Here is a 21,084-nt window from a genome sequence, read left to right as displayed (position 1 = left end):
TGACTGGGAGAAGATTTGTTGGCAGGCAGAGAGCCAAATGTTATCTTGAATGAAGAGTCATTAATAGAAGTAGAAGTAACTTTAGGAATGTCTCAAAGAAGTTGTTCATGTTGTATACTAATGACTTGGCAGACAATGTTTAAAGCATCCTCGGACTGTTGCAGGTGATGCAGTTAACTGTAATGAAGTACTGTCATAAAAATCCTGCAGAAATATTCAAAGATTTCAAAGTGGTATGAGGTTGGCAACTTACTTAAAATATTCAGAAATGTAAAATTATGCACTTCACAAATTGAAATAACATAGTCTCCTATGAATATAATATCAGTGTTCCACAATTAGCAATATCATACAAACACCTGAGTGTAACAATTTTTGGGGATATGAAATGGAATGATCATATAGGTTCAGTCATAGGTAAGGCAAGTAGCAGACTTCAGTTCATTGGCACAATACTGGGGATATGCAGTCAGTTTACAAAGGAGACTGCTTACATGTCACTTGTGCATCCTATCTTAGAATATCGCTGAAATGTGTGGTTGACCCAAACCCAATAGGACTAACAAGAGACACTGAATATATGCAAAGAAGAGCAGAATGAAATGTCACAGGTTTGTCTGACTAAGGGGACAGCATTATGAAAATGTTGAATAACCTGAACTGGCAGACTCTTGTAGTCAGAAGCAATTAACCTGTGAAAGCCTACTTATAAAATTTTAAGAACCAGTATTAAGAGAAGAATCTAGAGATATTCGTCAGCCTCTAGGAATGGTGAAAACCAAGTTAGACAAATTACAACATGCACAGAAGCATTTAAGTATTCATTCTTCTCGTGCGCCATAAGCAATTGGAATGGAAAGACACTCTAATATATACAGTGCTGAGTACCCTCTACCATGGAGTTTGCAATGATTTGCAGAGTATAGATGTATCACAGTGATAAAGGATGAAATGAAATGAGATGAGATGGAATGAATATTGTGTGTATTTCACACTACAGTTTTATAATTCTGCATTATGATATAAATGGCTACCTCTGTACTTTTACAGTTAACAGATGTTGTTTAGTACATTAAACTACTTAGAGAAATGTAAATTTCCGTATTAAAATTGAAAATTATACAGTGAACTCACTCTGGGTCAACATTAGCAGTTGCTTCATCCAAAACTAATATCTTGTTGTTTCGTAGGATAGCTCTTGCCAAGCACACCAGCTGCCTCTGACCCACACTGAAGTTACTACCACCCTCAGTCACCATAAAGTCCAGGCTTTGAACAGCTGATTTTAGTTCCACCTACACAGAAAATAAATATGTTTATAAGGGCTAACTTTATTCTTCTGATAGTGCCTGAATCTCACTAGTCATAAGTAAAGTCAAATTAAGTCTACAAATATTTAGGTAACAAAAATCACATATCATAAAAAAAAAAGAAATAGAGACTGCAAGATGAAATTTATGCTACTGATTTTAGCAAACTGATCTTCAGCTGGAAAATGTGATGGTATTACAAACTCTTTCAAATAATCATGTGAACAACACTTAATGGTGTCTCAAATGTAAAGTGCACTTCCAGTACCTACAACCAGTTCTTTTTCACTTTTTCTATAGCATTAGTTTGCTATTTGTTCCAGTAGTGAATGGGGTAGTTGCTTATGGTATAAAAGGGAACTAAAAACAGGCTAAAAAAGAACAAAATAAAGTCTTATATTGCTACTCTACCAACAGCTTTGTTGTGCAAGTGATGCGGGAGAAACACAGGATATTAGATTAGATTAGATTTACTTTCATTCCAATTGATCCGTAGTGAGGAGGTCCTCCAGGATGTGGAACATGTCAGAAAAACAACAATACATGACAAATATTTAAACTAAAACAAATAAGCTAATGTACCATTCCACAGGTCCCAAGTGGAATGATCGTCATTTTTTAATGAACACTAAGAGTCATTTTACAAATACTATTGCACTGAATTTAAAATAAAAAAGTTTTATATTTATTTATAAGGTAATTTTTTTTTTTTTTTTTTTTTTTTTTTTTTTTTTTTTTTTTTTTTTTTTTTTCAGCGCTACGGTCGTCAGATCAGCCAGCCCAAAGATCGCCTGTTCCACCTCTCCACTATCACCCACTCCATTAAGGCTCAGCCTTTATTGGCTCCTGCTGAATCACGGGTTCCAAAGTCTGATGTCCAGACATCCAAAACAGAGCCTACTCCGAAAGATTTTTTATGTACCCAGACATCACAACAATCGACTATTCCCTCATCTCAGTCCTGCTTCCAAGCACGCTCATAAGGAAGAAAGTTTCCTCTCCTTCTCTACCACAGTGTCTCTCTTCTACAGCGCCACCCAGCAGTAGCCGCCCTCGACCATCTTCTGTGTCGCCAAGACACTGCTGGAGGCTGATCAACTACACTACATCCCACCCACGCCCCCCCCCCCCTGCCCCTCCTTAAAATTCCCCATTCCAGAAGTGTGAGATTCTGCAATCATATATGAACATGAAGAGATATTCTGTGAAGTTCATAAGCTATTCCTTTACTGGGATGATGGCTTCTATAATGGACACAATCAATAGTACTGTATATTCACTCTATGGCCTAAACCATATGCATAGAAATAGTGATCTATGATTTTGAATTCTGGCAGCCAACATATTCTTAGGAAATGAGATATTTACAATATTTACTGACAAGTCCTTCTATATAAAGCCTCAATTCTACATTACATGTTGATACTTTGATCCACAGATAATTACATATCCTTCTTGTTTATAAGAGCCATCCAGATTTGTTACAACTCCAGATTATGTTACTGATATGAGAATTTGTTTTTGAAACAATCCTTCTTGTTTATAAGAGCCATCTAGATTTGTTACAACTCCAGATTATGTTAGTGGTATGAGAATTTGTTTTTGAAACACATTTAATTCCGTAAAATACAATTTCTACCAACTCTTGCCACCTCTTCTTCACTTCCAATACACAAACAATCACGCATGTGCCAACACATGCACAGTGCCATTGCTTTCTTAGTTTGTCTGTTATGTTTACTTTAGTTTATTTTGTCATACATGTTATCAATTTTTCTCTTAATCCTTATCGCTTACTGCATTTCTCTACACTGCTTAGTGTGTTTCATATTGATGTGTACACTCTCCCACTCTTGATATTTATTGGTCTGCTAGCATCTAAACAACACTCATAAATGAATTGTCAGAGGCATTAACAAGCAGCTTTCTTCAAAGAGAAAATGTATTTCTTCAGACCTCTCTTATGAAACACTTAAAAGATATTTTGCTTCTACAAGTCTGCTTCGACAAAACCATTTTTTTAGTATCAGTAACTATTACCTCTTCCAAAGCACTCCACAGTAAGTGATCCTCAAATTCACCAAAGGGGTCCAAGTTTGATCTCAGTGAGGCAGAAAAAAGAACAGGTTCCTGGGGTATAATGGAAATATGCTTCCTCAGATCATGTAGACCAATACTGCCAGTTTCAATGCCATCAATTGTAATTTCTCCTTTTACTTTAGCTAGGCGGAATACAGCTGATATGAGAGAGGATTTTCCAGCACCAGTTCGTCCCACAATTCCAACCTGAAACAAAAAAAATGGAAACATATATTCGCTTGCACTTCATAAATAGTGAAGCAATTAGTGACAACTCATGTGCTAGACGTGTGTTTCAACAACTAAATAGTACTTTGACAATGAAATGATGAAGAATGCCTGGCATTCTCTCTTGTTCATAATTTTACTAATTATGATTAAAAGGCAAATTTGCTATTTACCTTATGCCTTGGTTGAATGACAAAGTTTAGATCCTTCAGGACTGGAGGATCAGCTTCACTGTATTGCAGACACATATTCCTAAATTCAATGCGTCCACTAGATGGCCATTTTTCATCTGGTTTCCTTCCTGTGATTAGAAAAATAGTTTTATTGTGGTTGATATTTATTGTAATAACTAAAAATAATGAAACCAACTAGCCTATAAGAAATAAGAAAAACATGGCTCAGAAGGAAATTGCAGACCTGTCCTGTCTTGACCAAGCCTGTTTGGAAAAACAATCAATGAATTATAGACTAAAAGAAAATTCTCATCTCATTCATAGAGCCATATACCACAGTTTCCTGCATTGTGTGTACAACTTTAATCTGACAAGATATAACTAAGTTTTATACAGGATGTTACATTCACATTTTTTCACTTTCAAAATCTAAAGTGAGACGTTTCACAGGTATGAGATATTTAGATTCATGAGTAAGCTAGAATTATTCCTTGCTGCTATTCATTACTTTATTAATTTCAGAAATGCCATCATGGGAAAGAGCTTCAGGGATGTGAAACAAGTTAAATTAAACATTCACAGGCAAAAGCACTCACTGCAGGCAACTTCTTTAATGTATACTGCTAACCAGTGCTACTCTCTTCACACGAGATAAATATGAAGATTATTTCTAGCTATTACTTTGTTGTTACAGCAATGGCTTGTAAAAATAAGTTTCTTTGAACACAGCCACTGCCCTGCCTCGACACTAGAGAGCTGTCCTTTTTCTCTGATAGCGTAAACTAAGCATCAGTGTCACTTAACACAGAAAACTATCAGCTGTCTGCATAATACTAAAGTTAAAACCTGTTTAGAATGAATATTATCTACAGCTCTAAATATTCTAATTAAATATCAAGTAAGTGGCTAATAAGTTTTTATTTTACATTTGCTATGAATATTTACAGTAAGGAAAGTGGTGGCTGAATGTACATAATTTAGGAATAAATGAGGCCACTCAATGAATAGCATAAGCATTGAGTTATTGACAGGTGCACACAAAAGAGAGTAAAAGGTTTGCTATCTTTTGGAAGAAATTCTTTGATGAACTAGCATACAAATACACACATTGTGAGCCCAGCCGATGTTTGTGTGTGTGTGTGTGTGTGTGTGTGTCTGCGTTCTCTAGCACATCAAGGGATTTCATCCAAAAGCTAGTTATCTTTTGTGTGCGTATATTTCCAAGTTCCTGCCTGGTGTTACCCAACAACTGATTAATGATTTTTACATCAGAATATAAACTTCCATTCCAAACCCTAATCTATATGAAAATAGTTTATGCTTATAATATTGTGGTTGTGAATTACATAGTTCATTTTAAATAAATCCTTATTACTAAGTAGAAACACATTAAGGAGTAACTGTATTGTTATGTAAATGTGTAAGTCCCTAGGCCCACATAGAGGCTTCTATTTGGTTAAGGCTTGTGCAAGGTGTTCAGTTATCAACTTCACACAATATTTTAGCTGCAAAATTCTTTAGAATAAATACTGGCCTTAGCAGCACATCTAAGAAAACCATGCTACTGGACAGCATTAAGAGAAAGTATGTAAAGCATTCCAGCGAGACTGCCTGCAGTTCAAAACCATGAGAGAGATTTGTAAGTGAAAGTTGGCAGAGCTGATCCAGCACCTGAGCCATCCCAGTTGGTTGCCTAAAGTTTCACATACAGACCTTCATTTAGTGTGTGCTTATTGATATCAGCTTCTGCTATTCGGAGGTCATTTTAATTCTGGTTGTCTATATAGCCCAAAAATTTCATATACAGACCTTCATTTAGTGTGCTTGTTGATATCAATTTCTGCTATTTAGAAATCATTTTAATTTGTGTAAAACTGCTTGATATTAGTTTCATAAGACTGAGTCAAGCTGTTTGTTCTGTATCAGTTGTAAGTTGTTCGATTATTGTCCTGGTGGTGTCTGTTTCGGAACTGTTTGGACCCTTTCTGAGTATATTTGTATGATCAATAATAATAGAAAAAAACAACAATGTGACTTGGAATTTGAGACTGCAGTTGCTGTAGAAAGCAGGTTTTACTACAGGACAAGAGAAATGTGTTGTTATGCATTTTATGAAAGGTAAAAAAAAAGTTGTAGCCTTTGGCAAAACCATTTATGAGTCATAACTAGTCAGTCACGTCATAGTTATATCTTGAAGTAACATACAACATGGTAATTTCTAACATGCTCAGTTGTAGATAAAGCAAATGGCAGGCTTCATTTTATGTGTACGATGGTAGTAAATGGCTATGTGTATTTAAGAGATTTCTTGAAAAGTTCTTGTTTTCTTCCTACTGAAATACTGAAGTTTGTGAGATCCACATAACATTGAACTACCAGCATATAAGACTGGTGCAAATGGCCATGGTCTTGTTAGTGGATAAAGAATTTAACAGAAACACTAAAAAAATCTTAACTCACATCAGTTAAAGATAGGCTACATGTTATCAAAAGCCTTAGCTTGAAATTGCAAGAACAAGCCTTCAGAGTAGATTCTATGAACATTTTTCAGGTTGCTATGGAAAAATCTGCATACAGAGTGCAGAAGTAGGTTATTGAGAAAGTTTCATAGTTAAAAAATCTCATCTTTAAGTACTTCTAACACATTTTCAGATAAATGCCCATGTGGCTCTCAACAACTGGAGAAGAAAGATAATATAAGATGAAAATTGGGGACCTTTTGTATAATAAGTGACCTTTTTTTGTCCGAGAAAAATATATTTGTATCGAAGAATAAATACAAAACAACAGGGATCCTTTATGACCATGACATTTACAAAATTAGTGTTACTGGTTACTGACAACCAGCATAGCACATTGAGACTTTTTGTGACAGCTGTAGATACATCATCACACATGTATCAGTCAAATGATGTTGCTTATTTATGTGGGGCAAAGTACAATTTACAATTGTTCAGCAATGATTGCCCATTATTTAGTCTTGTTTTGCTACACGTTGCAATAGGTGATCAGAAATTCTATGTCTTAGTTGTTCTCAACACTGTAATCAAGTATTTAACTTATACTGTTGGAGTTCTGTGGATGGTGTTAGCTATGTATGTGGGATGGATGTAGGAGGCTTCAAGACTCAAATTATGAGTCAACTGATGTTCTGTGAAAAACATTTCTAATCTCATTCATATCTAATAACCAAGAACAAATTTTACTTTGAGAAATCCAATAAATTTTAAAACAACGTCATATGTATAATGAATTTCTATTTATGAGATATGTGCAACAATTCAAAAACCTCACAGGACTGTGCAGCATAAGAAACTGCTTAAAAATTGCATACCCTCTTCAGATTCTAAACTTGGTTCCTTTTCTATATTGGTGTACTCCAGCACTCGCTCTACCGAGGTCATTTGGCTGACAACTTCAGTGATCTGCAGAATTCCATGTTGGACCATAACTGTCAGGATCAGTGACTGTGAGATAGCCAATCCTACATTTGCTCCTGGTACATCTGGAAAAATTAAATAAAATTTTGAAATATTGTGGGAGACAAATTTATTTTTTACCAAATTATATAAAAAATTTTGTACTGTGAATATGTTGTTTGTTGACTGCAAAGACTACAGGTAGCACAGACAGTAAAGAAAACCTTAGTTCCAGAGACTTAGTTGACCCAAGCTTTACTAGTCAGAAAGGTAATACAACTCAATTTTTTTTCCAGTGACTTAATGTGAAAAAGACAGTGAGATTATCCCTCCCCCCATACCAGACCCACATACTGAAATGAAAGCACTCCAGCAATAAAACTGGAATGGTAAAAGAATAGCACATAACGTTCGTATCACTCAGTGCAGTATTACTAATTCTTCAAATAGTTCAATACTATATTTTGAGTCATTCTGATCACTGTCACTTTATGCACTTACATCTGAGCTAAAAGAAAATGGCATAAGTAAATTAAAAGTCTTCAGATGGAAAACAGGAAAGCAATAGTATGTAGAACTGACTAAGTGCAGCTTCATAGTATGTCTGCATCTTTGTGTTATTCAAGATTTTAGACTAAAAAAGGTATGATGCCTGATTTACTCTTCAGTAAATCAGTAAATTGCTGACATTATTCTCAGTGCCTGCCCAGATGTAAAGTTGTACTTTTCTATTCTTTGTACATTTTTCCTCTCCTTTCTGTCAGTGGTACATCTTTTGTTTTTCATCTTTAACACCCAAATCTTAGTTCCAGAGTCATTTGCATTATTATAATTACTTTCTTTGTGTTTAATGTTCTTGAATTCTCTGTTGTAAAATTTTTCATTTTTTTTGTCACAAGCTTCTTCCTCCATAGCATTGCATCTATTAATTTCTTTTGACTGTGTATGTCAGTTCCTGCATCTTAGTGTGCAGACAGTTCATTTGCACTTGTTCTTGTGTTGCTTTTTACCAAATGTCTTATTGATCTGCCTTTCTCTTCTTTACCCGTAGATAAATTATTTTGTTTTATTACCAGCTATCAGAAATTTTACTGTGAAATATCGTGACACTTTTACTGGATTTTGCAACTGCTGGAACAGAGATTCAGTCTTGTGCAGTTGCAGAGAAAAGAAAAATGGGAGAGATTCATTTTCTGTAGTTGCAGAGAAAAAGATCAAAATGTAAGTGGTTCATTCTTGTGGAAATGCAAGTGGTTCATTCTTGTGGAAATGCAGAGGAAAGAAGACAAATGAAAGAGATTCCAAAGGACTGTACAATCAAACAGATCTCTGTAACAATAAAAGTAGCAGAATATCTGTTAGTTTCAGCTAGTTATTTCCATGGATCACTGATATGATAAGTTGCAATGATGTGGAACGAGTCATTTTACAGTGACACGTATCAATGCATATGATCAACTGAAGTGACCATAGTTAATGATAATATATGTGGACTGAAAATTACATTGCACTTTGTGCTACACAAGCCATCCACCATCATTGCATAGGTATATCCACACAAAAATAAATTAAAAACCTGTATTAACTTACCTCCTCCGAGAACAAGAAAACTGAATGTGACAAGTGTAACAAAAATTGCACTCAAACAGTCAAGCCAGAAACCAAAGGCTGTTCCAGTAGCAATGAACTGGAACCATGCTGACGTATGCAGATCCTGTAAAGATAAACATAAATGTACACAAATGGTGTGCATAGTTAAAGCAGCTCTCTAATGCTTAACAACTGTATTATTTGAATTTCATATTCTACAGAGCAAGAAAATTATAGGTCAGCCTGATGTAAAGTTTTGCATGATTTGCACCAGTAGTAACTAGGTATGATAAGTAGTAGTAAACATGAATTTTGATACTGAGTGCAATGTTGTTTCGACTTTTGATATATACGTAGAGGACAATGAACTTTCTGTATATAGTAATAAGGATTTTGTAGTACTGACACTTAATTTATGTAACTTGATTAGCAAAGTAGTTGCCTAGATGATAATTTTGTTTGATTTTCACTTGTTTCAAATTATTCTATCACATAATCATCCAACATCATGAAACCTTTTGAAAAATGGGAAGCTGTGTGATTTTGCTAATTATAAAATTAATGAGTTTTTTCTGTTTGGAATCTTCCCACGTTTAAGTTCAAAAGATAAAAATTATATATTAACACAAAATTCATTTGTGAAGGAAGTGAGTTCAACATACTTCACTCACTAAAAGAAAAAAAAATTACATATATCTGTTTCATAGTTTGGACACCAGCAAAATGTCTCATTTTTTTCAGAGTAGAAATAAAATTACTGCTTGATGGGTACAAACATTTAAAATAACTTGACCTATTGAGAAATGAGTCCTTGTCATGTTCTACTATTCTTTTTGTATGTGTGTTACAAAACTACAGTTTACTATTAGTCAAATTACTCCATGTAGGATATGCTTAATTATATCCTGCTTTATACACCTGATGATTTTCCTTTAAGACAAACTAAAAAAGATCAATTATTCCTGCTGTTAAACATGTTTTCCCCCTTTCAAGAAATTAGTTCTAAAAGCTTTTGTTGATATTTCTACTTACTTGGTGGCTGTCAAATTCTTTTCTCACTATATCCTGTGTGCCAGATGCCCTTATTGTAGTGAGTCCATTTAATGAGTCCGAAAGATGGGAGAAAACAGGACTCCGTGCTGTTGGAAAGAAACAATGGTTTTTGTCATAGTGTCAAAATGGTTCCAATCAATTGTGTTTAAGATGTCTTAAACAAAGTCTCTATAGTAGTTTATTGTAAGATGTAAAACAACAAACCGACTGATATGAATGCTGTTCTTAGTACACTGTTTATGTACTTTTAGATAGCTTTTGTACAGGGTGACATTAAACTAGCTGTAGAATCTTTTTGTTATTGATTTAAAAAATTGTATGTCTCAGGTGAAATTTGCCAGTGTACATTGACATCCATGCACAGGAAAAAAACTGAGATAAACAAAACTTTCAATGAAGAGAATTTATAAAGCACATACTAATTTATTGTTACATATATTTCAAAATGCTAGAAATTCATAGGCACAGACTTACTTATTCCTTCAAGTCTCTTCACATTTCGTGCTGTTGACATAAATACGCAAGAGATAAGATAGAATATGGTGCCAATCACGACCATTGGAAGCACCAACCAGTAGTTTACATACAAAACCATAGCAAATATTCCAGACATAACAAGGAATATCTGAAAATATGTTAAAAATTTATTAATACAAATCATGCTGTTTCAATATAAGTTTGAATATAAGATAGAGTAAATTTGAAATTGTAAGTTGTGGTGTGTAATCCACAAATATGAAAGGTGTTGACTTTACCTGAATTGCTTCAAGAAGTGCTCTTGGAAGAAGTTCATCAATAGCCCCCATGTCCTTTGAAAATCGATTCAAGATTCTGCCAGAAGGATTTGTGTCAAAGAAGCGCATAGCTCCACGAAGAATAGAATCAAACATGCGGTCGTGTAGTCTCATTGATGCATTCATACAAAGTTTGTAGAACAGCATTGACCGTGAGATGGTGAGGAGGATGCATGCTAACACAACCCCTCCATAAATACCGATGGATGTGGTTTTTGAGAACATAACAGGCACCTGATCATGTGTATTGTACTCTGTTGCTACTAATGTGCCATTCACAAAAAACTCGTATACAGGTTGACGCCGCTTTGCCTCTTCACGTGTCCTGCAACATTTTAAGCTTTTGCTAGTAATCAAAACATATGACTATATTTTTATATTAGTTAATCAACAAAGGGATAATATTTTTTTAACAGAATTATTGTTTTAAAAAAGTAAGAGAAGGAGTTAAACAACAATATATTTTTTGCTTCCCAAGTGTAATACTCTCTCTTTAACATGTGGAAGTATGGAAGTACAGCTGTTAATTTTCTACTAAATACATGAATAAACAACTAAAGAAAAGTACGAATGAAAATTAATTGTTCGTGTCCTTGATACCTATTTTGCTTCTGTGGTATTGCAGTGCCTGTGTTATTCGGAATCATATTGCAGAGTTCTGTTGGACATGCATGCATGTCCAAAGGAACAGGCAGTACGATGACTACAGCCATTTTCGACGCATCAAATGTATTCACAGCTACGAATATGGACAACCATCAGCTGTAGAACGGAATGGCAATAGTGAAAATTTGTGAAGGAGGGGGCTTGAACTTGGATTTCCCACTTATAGTGAGCCTACCATTTGTCTGTCCATGCTCGATTCACGGAGAGACCCAAACTTCCATATGTTGTCAACCGTTTGTCTACAGCCATATTCATACATTCATTATGTGTATTCCCATACAGGAGGCACATTTTACCTGAAAGTCGCTTGCCTGGTTTTGGGGCATAAATACAATATTGCAGTCCATGTGTTATTCTGAATTATGATGAAAAGTTCCTTTGGATCCACCCTATAGATCAACGACAGTTCGTCTGGCACACTAACCAGCCCGACAGTTCTTTATACACCGTTACAGCAAATTCTGGGCTGGTCCAGCTGTAAATGGTTGTGACAAAAAGGGCATCCTACCAAAAAAGTTAAAGTAAAATGAAATTGATAAATTATGGAAGCAGTGGACCCCACACAATGAGATAAATGCTATCAAAGCAAGACATGTATTGTCATAGAGAGTCTTCAGTTACGCATTTTTGGTAACCCTTCTACCCTAGAAGAATGTACTGGCATGTGAAGTATCCATTGTATTCCTGTGCACCTGCAGCTAAAAAGTAAAGGTAACATTTTATGAATCCATTACAAATTACGTCCAGTTACACAACACTTCACATTCTTCTGTCATGCATTGTTACAGATGGTTCAGTGATTTATTATATTAAATGTGTTAAAAAACAGAGGAACATATGGTTTTTATTGTGTGTGTGTGTGTGTGTGTGTGTGTGTGTGTGTGTGTGTGTGTGAGTGAGAGAGAGAGAGAGAGAGAATGGATACACACACTACCAGCCGAGTTTCTGCTTCACACACACACACACACACACACACACACACACACACACACACAATTTTCTCACTACCAATGAATTAAATACATTAAAACTTTGTCACATTCACAGCACTGTGTGCATTTCATAAATCGTAGTGAACTGTAATTGTCTGACAGACATTTATTGTCCAACTTTCTTAGCCCTAAATAAAAAGTCTAGAGTGCTATGTTTTTAGTTTGTACTAACCAATATGTAACCCAGTAGTCAGCACCACTTGTAGCTGTTTGAGCAATGATTAACATAGCTGCAACAAAGAGAAGGAAGCACGCATTTCCACCTGCTCGCAGATATTGTCCATATGCTGTCCAGCTGATACCTCCAGTTGTTCGGATCTCCTTGTTCTCTACAGGGCCTCGCAAGTTCTTGACATCTTCTTCTTCTTGGGTGCGACTCTGAAAAAGTTGTTAGTTGAAATATTTTGTATATTGCATCTGATTATACTGAAATAATTCCTTTGTTCTCAGCCTCATGAAGTTTTGTATTAATTAACACAAAAATTTCTCTGTGTGAATGAGCAGAATAAAAATTGGATCAGTTCAACTTTATTACACTGCGAGTACAGAATGAACTGCATATATTAACAAAGTAATCACTATTTGTCCACATATGTGAACATTTTATGCCAGTATGTTGCACTACAATGGAAAAAATTAAAATGAAGACATACAGGTTGGCCACAAGCATGTGAAGTTTCCAGTACAATCAACAGGAAGTGTCACCAAAGGATTCAAAAATGATCTTTCTTTAAGAATAGCACATACCTTCTTTATACCAAGAGCAGAGATAAAAAGCTAACAAAAGTAAGAAAAATAAATGGAAAATATTATCCAAGCCATCTTCCATAGTGTGAATTTATTTAGAGAAAGATAAACAAACTAGAATCACTGAGGGGACAGAAATTGTCAGTATTAAAAAAATTGTTCCAAGTAAGGAAAAGATAACAAAATATGTTGCAACATATAAAGGACAGATCCAAAGAGAAATTTTAAAAATGTACAGGAATGAGAAGATAATGATGAAAATAAGAAATATGTTGGAGAAGTGATGGTAAACAATATGCAAGATTAACACAAATTGTGAAAAGGTGGGGACAAGAGCTGATTGCTCTCCATGTGGCAAATTTCCAGTGTGTTGTTGTTGTTGTTATGGTCTTCAGTCCTGAGACTGGTTTGATGCAGCTCTCCATGCTACTCTATCCTGTGCAAGCTTTTTCATCTCCCAGTACCTACTGCAACCTACATCCTTCTGAATCTGCTTAGTGTATTCATCTCTTGGTCTCCCTCTACGATTTTTACCCTCCATGCTGCCCTCCAATACTAAATTGGTGATCCCTTGATGCCTCAGAACATGTCCTACCAACCGATCCCTTCTTCTGGTCAAGTTGTGCCACAAACTTCTCTTCTCCCCAATCCTATTCAATACTTCCTCATTAGTTATGTGATCTACCCATCTAATCTTCAGCATTCTTCTGTAGCACCACATTTCGAAAGCTTCTATTCTCTTCTTGTCCAAACTATTTATTGTCCATGTTTCACTTCCATACATGGCTACACTCCATACGAATACTTTCAGAAATGACTTCCTGACACTTAAATCAATACTGGATGTTAACAAATTTCTCTTCTTCAGAAACGCTTTCCTTTCCATTGCCAGCCTACATTTTATATCCTCTCTACTTCGACCATCATCAGTTATTTTGCTCCCCAAATAGCAAAACTCCTTTACTACTTTAAGTGCCTCATTTCCTAATCTAATTCCCTCAGCATCACCTGACTTAATTAGACTACATTCCATTATCCTTGTTTTGCTTTTGTTGATGTTCATCTTATATCCTCCTTTCAAAACACTGTCCATTCCATTCAACTGCTCTTCCAAGTCCTTTGCTGTCTCTGACAGAATTACAATGTCATCGGCGAACCTCAAAATTTTTATTTCTTCTCCATGAATTTTAATACCTACTCCGAATTTTTCTTTTGTTTCCTTTACTGCTTGCTCAATATACAGACTGAACAACATCGGGGAGAGGCTACAACCCTGTCTTACTCCCTTCCCAACCACTGCTTCCCTTTCATGTCCCTCGACTCTTATAACTGCCATCTGGTTTCTGTACAAATTGTAAATAGCCTTTTGCTCCCTGTATTTTACCCCTGCCACCTTTAGAATTTGAAAGATTTCCAGTGTAAAGTTCTGAAATATGACTGGTAAGAACAAAGAAATTTTTCCAAGTCTCATGTCTTGTGAAGCTGGCACCAATTTCATTCCAATATAGAGTATTTTATGTGTGTTATCAACAGAAATTATGTCACATTCATTCTTAGTGAAATCATATGGATCACCCTTTTGAAATAAAAAGGTAAAGAAATTGTTTACGGATGGACCTTTCATTCATGTAACAAAAGTGAGTTGTGGATGGTTAACTCCAACACACAAACAATTTGCTGCTTTGTGTTGAAGGAGAAAGTGAGCCTGTAACAAGTGGACATCATTCTTAGCCATAACGTTAGAGTTAGGAATTTTTTCTTATTGTGATAAGTTGTTAATAACATAACAGCATATTTCATAAGGGCATATATGTTTTGTGTAATGATATGTACAAGTTAGTTAATTGCTTGTACCAAGGATCATACTCAAATACATGCTATGATGTGGAATACAAATGTAACTGCATACTGTCCAATTACAATGTTTTTCCTGTAAAAATGTGTTAACTGTTTCTCGTATCGCAGGGACAGGCAAGTACACTGCACACATGCAGATCTTTGTCATCTGACTACACACTTCGCCACTACCATGCCACACTGTACGAGTGGGAAGATGTGAAAATTGCATGTATCACATTGTATTAGATGGAAATACAGTCATGCAAGGAGAATAAGTTGCATGTGGTTGATTTCATATTATGCTATATTAGGAAAGTCAAAAATCAGAAGCTCTGTACAGCTGATCTTGAAGAGCAATATACATTGTTATTGATTGTTGGTACAGGATAATACGCCCACAAAAATAAAAATAAATAAAGCTTGGTTTGCAACTGGATTATACTAGCAATATTTTGCGGGCCACATTGCTTCCTGTAACACTCTTACAACTGTTACACTTAGGTACAGAAAGAGATGCAAAAACAAATAGTTTGTATAGCACACTGTCAGAGGTGGAACAATTGTATCTTTCATATGTAGTTAGAATCAAATTTAATAATTTAGAACTACTCTCAATGCTGCAGTGGCTACATATTTCAACAACACAGATCACAAAACAAATTGTCAGTTATTATTTAATTCTTTGATTTGTGATGACATAATAAAATTTATATCTGGCCCAACTGTTTGTACATGGACGTATACAGACCATTTATAAGATTTTCATTACCCAGGTTGCTACATAATTGTGACTTGTTTAGCTTCATTGTCGAGAAAAAGATGTTTTGCATGTACGTACCACTGTAAGAATCAAATATTACATTTCTCAATATTAGTGTGCAAGCACATGCTTCTATCTATACAGAATTTATTATTTCTTCTTTTTATGTATCATACTTCTTTTCTATGAATGTGACAATTCCTCCTATATCCATACTGGATCTAGAGGAATAAGCAGCTAATTTAGAAACCTATTAACATTTTCTATAGCTATGGTTATATGCTGTTCCAACAGACAAACGAAATCAATTTCTTCGAACTTCTAGAGTCTTTTGAGTAAATTAACAACTCATTTACTTTATTTGTTACTCCCTAATAGTATGTAGTCTGCCTCCAAGACACAGTGGTCAGAGTGCTACTACATGGAGGATCTGATTTGGTTCCCGGTACTGTCAGGGATTTTTCCTTGGTTAGAGGACTGGAACAGGGTTCATTCAGCTTCATGCTGTCAATTGAGAAGCTGCCTGAGTGAGAAGTAGCAGCTTAAAGGTCTAGGAACTCAACAACAGGTAGGAGTGTGGTGTGCTGACCCCTTGTTGCATACAAACGATCCCACCAGCGGAGGATGACATGGCAGCTGGTCATTCCCGATTGGCCTCTCTGGCCCAGGATGTGGGGCTTAGCTTTTAACAGGCTAACAAAGCAAAGTTGCTTCACTTCTACACTACTATTGTAAGATGAATGGGAGTCTCTGTCAGTTTAATTTCTTTTAATACTGTCCGTGTGCATTTTGAATTTGACCTTAAAAATCTGACTCCAGTAACCACAGCAGCGATTTGGCTTTGTATTGTAGGTGTGCACCTTATGGTTTTTGCTAATAGATGTACTAAATTGTCTGTAACCTTCCTATTAGGATATCTAGTATGGTACGTTTTTACTGACATCGACAAGAGGTATCTGAGTGTACACCACATATTACTCTTAGTGCAAACTTTTGGATGATAAAAGTTTACTTCCTCTGATGTGCATCCTCCAGTTTATCAATCACAAACAAGGCAAAAGCTGTTGTACTGGTGCACTACAAAGATATTTGCAACATCTTATTTCCAACTAAAGCGATTAGAAACAGGATCATCAACGTTTTGAATATGAATTTCTGATTACCGATAATGGAAGTTCCTGGCTGGAAAACCACATAAAATAAGGAAAAGGCAACCATTTCCCTACAGCATACCAGTGTGTGACAGACAGAAACACATGGTAGAAAACAGTTAACACTAGCTTTTGAGCTCTTGCTCTTTTTCTGGTATGAGTACACACACAACCAAATGGACACAAAAATATACATGTAAGAAGTAGTGGTGAGATTGGTTATTGAATCTCAGTTACCGTAAGCAGTTGCCTCAGTAGATGAATGTGAGGAGGGAGTAGGGAAGGATGCCAAGGTAAGGAGGGGGTACCTGCTCAGTTAGCCGTGCAGTCTAACACACTGCTTTCCAGGTGGGAAGTCATGCATGTCCCTGGCATGAATCTGCCCAGTGGATTAGTGTCAAGGTCCGGTGTGCCGGCAAGTCTATGGATGGTTTTTAAGGTGGTTTTCCATCTGCCTCAGCGAATGCGGGATGGCTCCCCTTATTCCGCTTCAGTTACACTATGTTGGCAATTGCCGTGCAAACACTTTCTCCACATATGCGTACTGTACCACACAATCACTGGGGTTACACTTGTCTGGGCGGGTGGTCCTCTGGGGGCCGAACCACACAATAACCCTGGGTACTGTGTGGGGCAGTTGTGAGGTGAATGGACTATTGTAGCCTTTTGTGGGGTTGTATACCACTGCGTGCTATGGCAAGGATGAAGCCTCTCTGTTGTTTCTAGGTTCCCAGTTCCATACAATACAATACAAGGAGGGAGTATCAGGGTAGTATGAGGCAGGTCTTTCACCAAATGACTCAATGGCTGCATGACAAGACAAAAGGAGCTCAGAGAATATAGGGTATAAGGGACACAGAGAGGGAGAGGGGTAGGAAAGGAGACAGATGGTGAGTAAGAGGGAGACAGGGAGGGAAGAGAGTAAAGGGAAAGGTAATGTGAGGCTGTCAGGCTGTGGGAAACAAACTAATGGAGTTTTAGGCCAGGAGGATTGTGAGAGCATAGAGTAAATTGGAGAGAGAATTCCCACATGTGCATTTGAGAGAAACTTGTGCTGGAAGGTAGTATCCAAATGGCCTGTGTTGTGAAGCAGCTGTTGGATCGTTATTGTTGTGGTGCATAGCATGTTCTGCAACTGGATGGTCCAGTCTGAGGTTTGACACAGTTTGGAGGTGGCCATTCATGTGAGTAGACAGTTGGTTACTTGTCATGCCCACACAGAATGCTTAAAGTAATTGTGGTATAACTTATATATAACATGGCTGCTTTCGCATGTAGTGCTGTCATGTATTGGCTAAGAAATGCCTGTGACTGGAGCATGGTAGGAGGTGTGGGTGGATGTATGGGACAGATCTTGCCCCTAGAGAATGATCCATGGGCTGCAGGATTGGGAGCCAGATTGAAGTAGGGATGGACAAGGATATTCTGTGGGTTGGTTGGGTGGTTAAATGCTGCTTGGGTCACTTGGGTAGGATTTTGCTTAAAGATATTCCTCATATCAGTGCACGACAAGAGGTAGTTGAGGTCTGAGGAAGGATGTTGTTGAGCTTTCCAAGGCCAAGGTGATGCTGCACGATGAGAAGAATGCTTGCCGGTGGCTGGTTAACAGGATTACTGGCGTCAGAGGAGGAGATGGCATGGAAGATCTGTTTGAGCTGACTCTGGTAAGGTTATCGGTATAGTTCAACAATTCGTGCTTTCCACTGCAGACGCTATGTCCACAGGTGATGAGCCTGTAAGGAAGAGAGAGCCATCTGTATGGTTGTGTGTCTGAGTGTGTACTGTAGCTAGATACAGAGCAATAGCTCAAAAGCTAGTCTTAATTGTTTTCCTTACATGTTTCTGTTCTTTAAAAGCAAACATTTTAGGTTAGGCTTTACCGTAACTGTTATTGACATTAAATGAAACAACAATTTTACTGTTTAATGTTCCTGTCGATTTTGCTCCAGTCCTCTGTAGGTAATGGGCTTCTACTTACTTTCTTTCTGAAATGTTACATTGTTAAGTAAGTTCTTCCTGTTCTGAACAAAATTTCCATGAATTTATTTTATCCCACTTTAATTTTGTAACAGGAACCAAACTTTATCTTTGTGAACATTTCATTTATCATCCCTTCTTTTGGTGCATCTGTGCTAGACTGCATTAACATGTTTTATCACCAGACATTTTCACATTATAAGATGAAGGGTTATTTTTACATAAAAAAGACCAAGATTATGCACAATAATGAAAAAGATGATTTGTTATGCAAACTGTCGGAACCGCAGAATGTTACTCTCTTATTTCCGAACAAGTTCTTTCTTCTGGTGAAGTCACTTTATGCTACTAACTAGTGAAGGTACCTTTGTCACCAGGAAGGTAAATGAAATTGTCTTGTGACTATTTACAACTTTTCTATAAAGAAACTGTCACCAAACAGATTGGAAAAAGAATATAAACAATTCTTGCTGCAAATGACCTGACCTTCCTCTTAGCTGCATGCTTGGGGGAGAAAACTCACAAATTAAAACAGAGAATAGTACCATGTAAAAATGGTGCATTACCTATAGAACTTATTACAATTATATGTGCAGAAGGGGCCAGTAGTGTTTTGCTTGAAATGTTGGTCAAGAAGGTAACAGATATTTCAAGCATAATGAATTCCCCATTGATTCAATATAATTCACCATTCTCAACTACTTCTAGAAACATTTATCAGGAAACTCACAGTTGTTGACATTTCAGAGACAAGTCTCTGCCTTTTGGGTGGTTCATCATCAGGCTTCTCTTCTTCATTCCCAGCCAGCAGTTTTGCAAAATTCAGGCCACTACGTTGCATCTCAACAAATGTACCTTTATTTTCAATACGACCCTGCAAAAACAATTTTTTTACCATTTAAGTCCATCTGTCAAAGTTTCTTACAACTAAAGTCTAGCCTGTATCAAATACAACTCTCACTTTGCAACAGTACAAGTTACAAAAATCAGCCTTACTCTTTAACATATTACATTATTTTCTGTAATGTTTTTGCTGTCTCTGCATATTTATAGCTATAATATTAGCAATAGTGTGTACATTGCACATAACCAACTTTACAGCTGTTCTTGCAACTTCTCTTACATTAGATATGTATTCATTCATAGGTGCTTACATTGTTCAGAATGACAATGATGTCAGCATCTTGGAGGTACTGCAACTGGTGAGTAACCAAAATCCGTGTTTTATTTGCGAGGTAAGAGTTTATGCATTCATCAAAGAGATGTTTTCCAACATGAGTATCGACAGCTGAGAGAGGGTCATCCAATAAGTAGATGTCTGCATTGCGGTACACAGCTCTGGGAAAAAAGTGTCCGTTGTTGGCCTTTACATGAAATAGATGATCAAATATCATGTTAAAATAATGTTACATTATTCTGTCTTCTTTTTGGATGACAATGTTGAAGGAACACATATGCACCCATACCCACCAACCATATTAGATATATTCTAGAGTATGTCCTTCAGCTGTGTTGATATTCTTGGAAGTATTGAGATGAAATAAATATGTATAAAATTTTAATACAACTTTTCTGTAAACAAATCTGTTTAGTAGTTAAATGAAAAAAAATCATGGTAAGGATGTACTCTGTTCACTAATACAAGCAATTTATTTTACGAATAACTGGATGTGCTGCAACATTATTCATAAGATTCTTGCCAGGATCAACTACATATTTCGTATTAAGTGCATTTCAAAAGAGTGACAGAAACGTTATTGTAATGTAGTACCTTGCCAGATTAATTCTTGCCCTCTGACCACCACTTAGAGAAATTCCTTTCTCTCCTACAAGAGTACGATCTCCATACGGCAGCATCTCAAAGTCTCTTTTCAAAGCACACACTCGCACTACCTCTCGGTATTTCTCTGGGTGATATGGCTGTCCAAAAAGAATGTTTTGGCGAACTGACCCAACAAAAATCCATGGTTCCTGGCAGGCATATGCAATAGATCCTCCAGTAATCATATGACCTGTCTTGAGAGGTAGTTCACCCAGGACAGCATGTAGCAGAGAACTCTGTGGACATTAACAGTGATACTATATGCAAATATCTGTTCAAATATGTGTTATTGTTTTATTATTTTATGAATGAAACAATCTAGATAATATTTTCTTTAACTGTTCTGATTGGTGTTGACCAAATTATCTCATCTTCTGATGTAAACTAAAATAAAGGACTGTTGCCACCATTGGCATCAGCTGATGTACGTTGTTACAACTTACAACAGTGCACATAAACTGATGCCAGAGGTAGCAATAATCCT

General features: G+C 36.4%; 1 protein-coding gene across 2 annotated transcripts in view; it reads right to left on the bottom strand.

The window, feature by feature from the left end:
• LOC126457901 (ATP-binding cassette sub-family C member 4-like) overlaps nt 1–21,084 on the bottom strand; it is a 303,077-nt gene that overhangs the window by 19,902 nt on the left and 262,091 nt on the right. For both annotated transcript variants that reach the window (XM_050094576.1, XM_050094577.1), the window contains 12 exons: nt 20,550–20,836; nt 19,933–20,116; nt 19,509–19,652; nt 12,477–12,682; nt 10,608–10,971; nt 10,327–10,477; nt 9,832–9,938; nt 8,800–8,923; nt 7,125–7,295; nt 3,791–3,918; nt 3,351–3,596; nt 1,135–1,295 (listed from right to left, as the gene is read on the bottom strand). In XM_050094576.1, coding sequence (XP_049950533.1) covers nt 1,135–1,295; nt 3,351–3,596; nt 3,791–3,918; nt 7,125–7,295; nt 8,800–8,923; nt 9,832–9,938; nt 10,327–10,477; nt 10,608–10,971; nt 12,477–12,682; nt 19,509–19,652; nt 19,933–20,116; nt 20,550–20,836 — 2,273 coding nt within the window. The remainder of the gene's footprint in view (nt 1–1,134; nt 1,296–3,350; nt 3,597–3,790; nt 3,919–7,124; nt 7,296–8,799; nt 8,924–9,831; nt 9,939–10,326; nt 10,478–10,607; nt 10,972–12,476; nt 12,683–19,508; nt 19,653–19,932; nt 20,117–20,549; nt 20,837–21,084) is intronic.

Source organism: Schistocerca serialis, chromosome 2, assembly GCF_023864345.2.
Source record: "Schistocerca serialis cubense isolate TAMUIC-IGC-003099 chromosome 2, iqSchSeri2.2, whole genome shotgun sequence".
NCBI classification, from domain to species: Eukaryota; Metazoa; Arthropoda; class Insecta; order Orthoptera; family Acrididae; genus Schistocerca; species Schistocerca serialis.
This window is presented reverse-complemented; position numbering and strand designations above follow the sequence as displayed.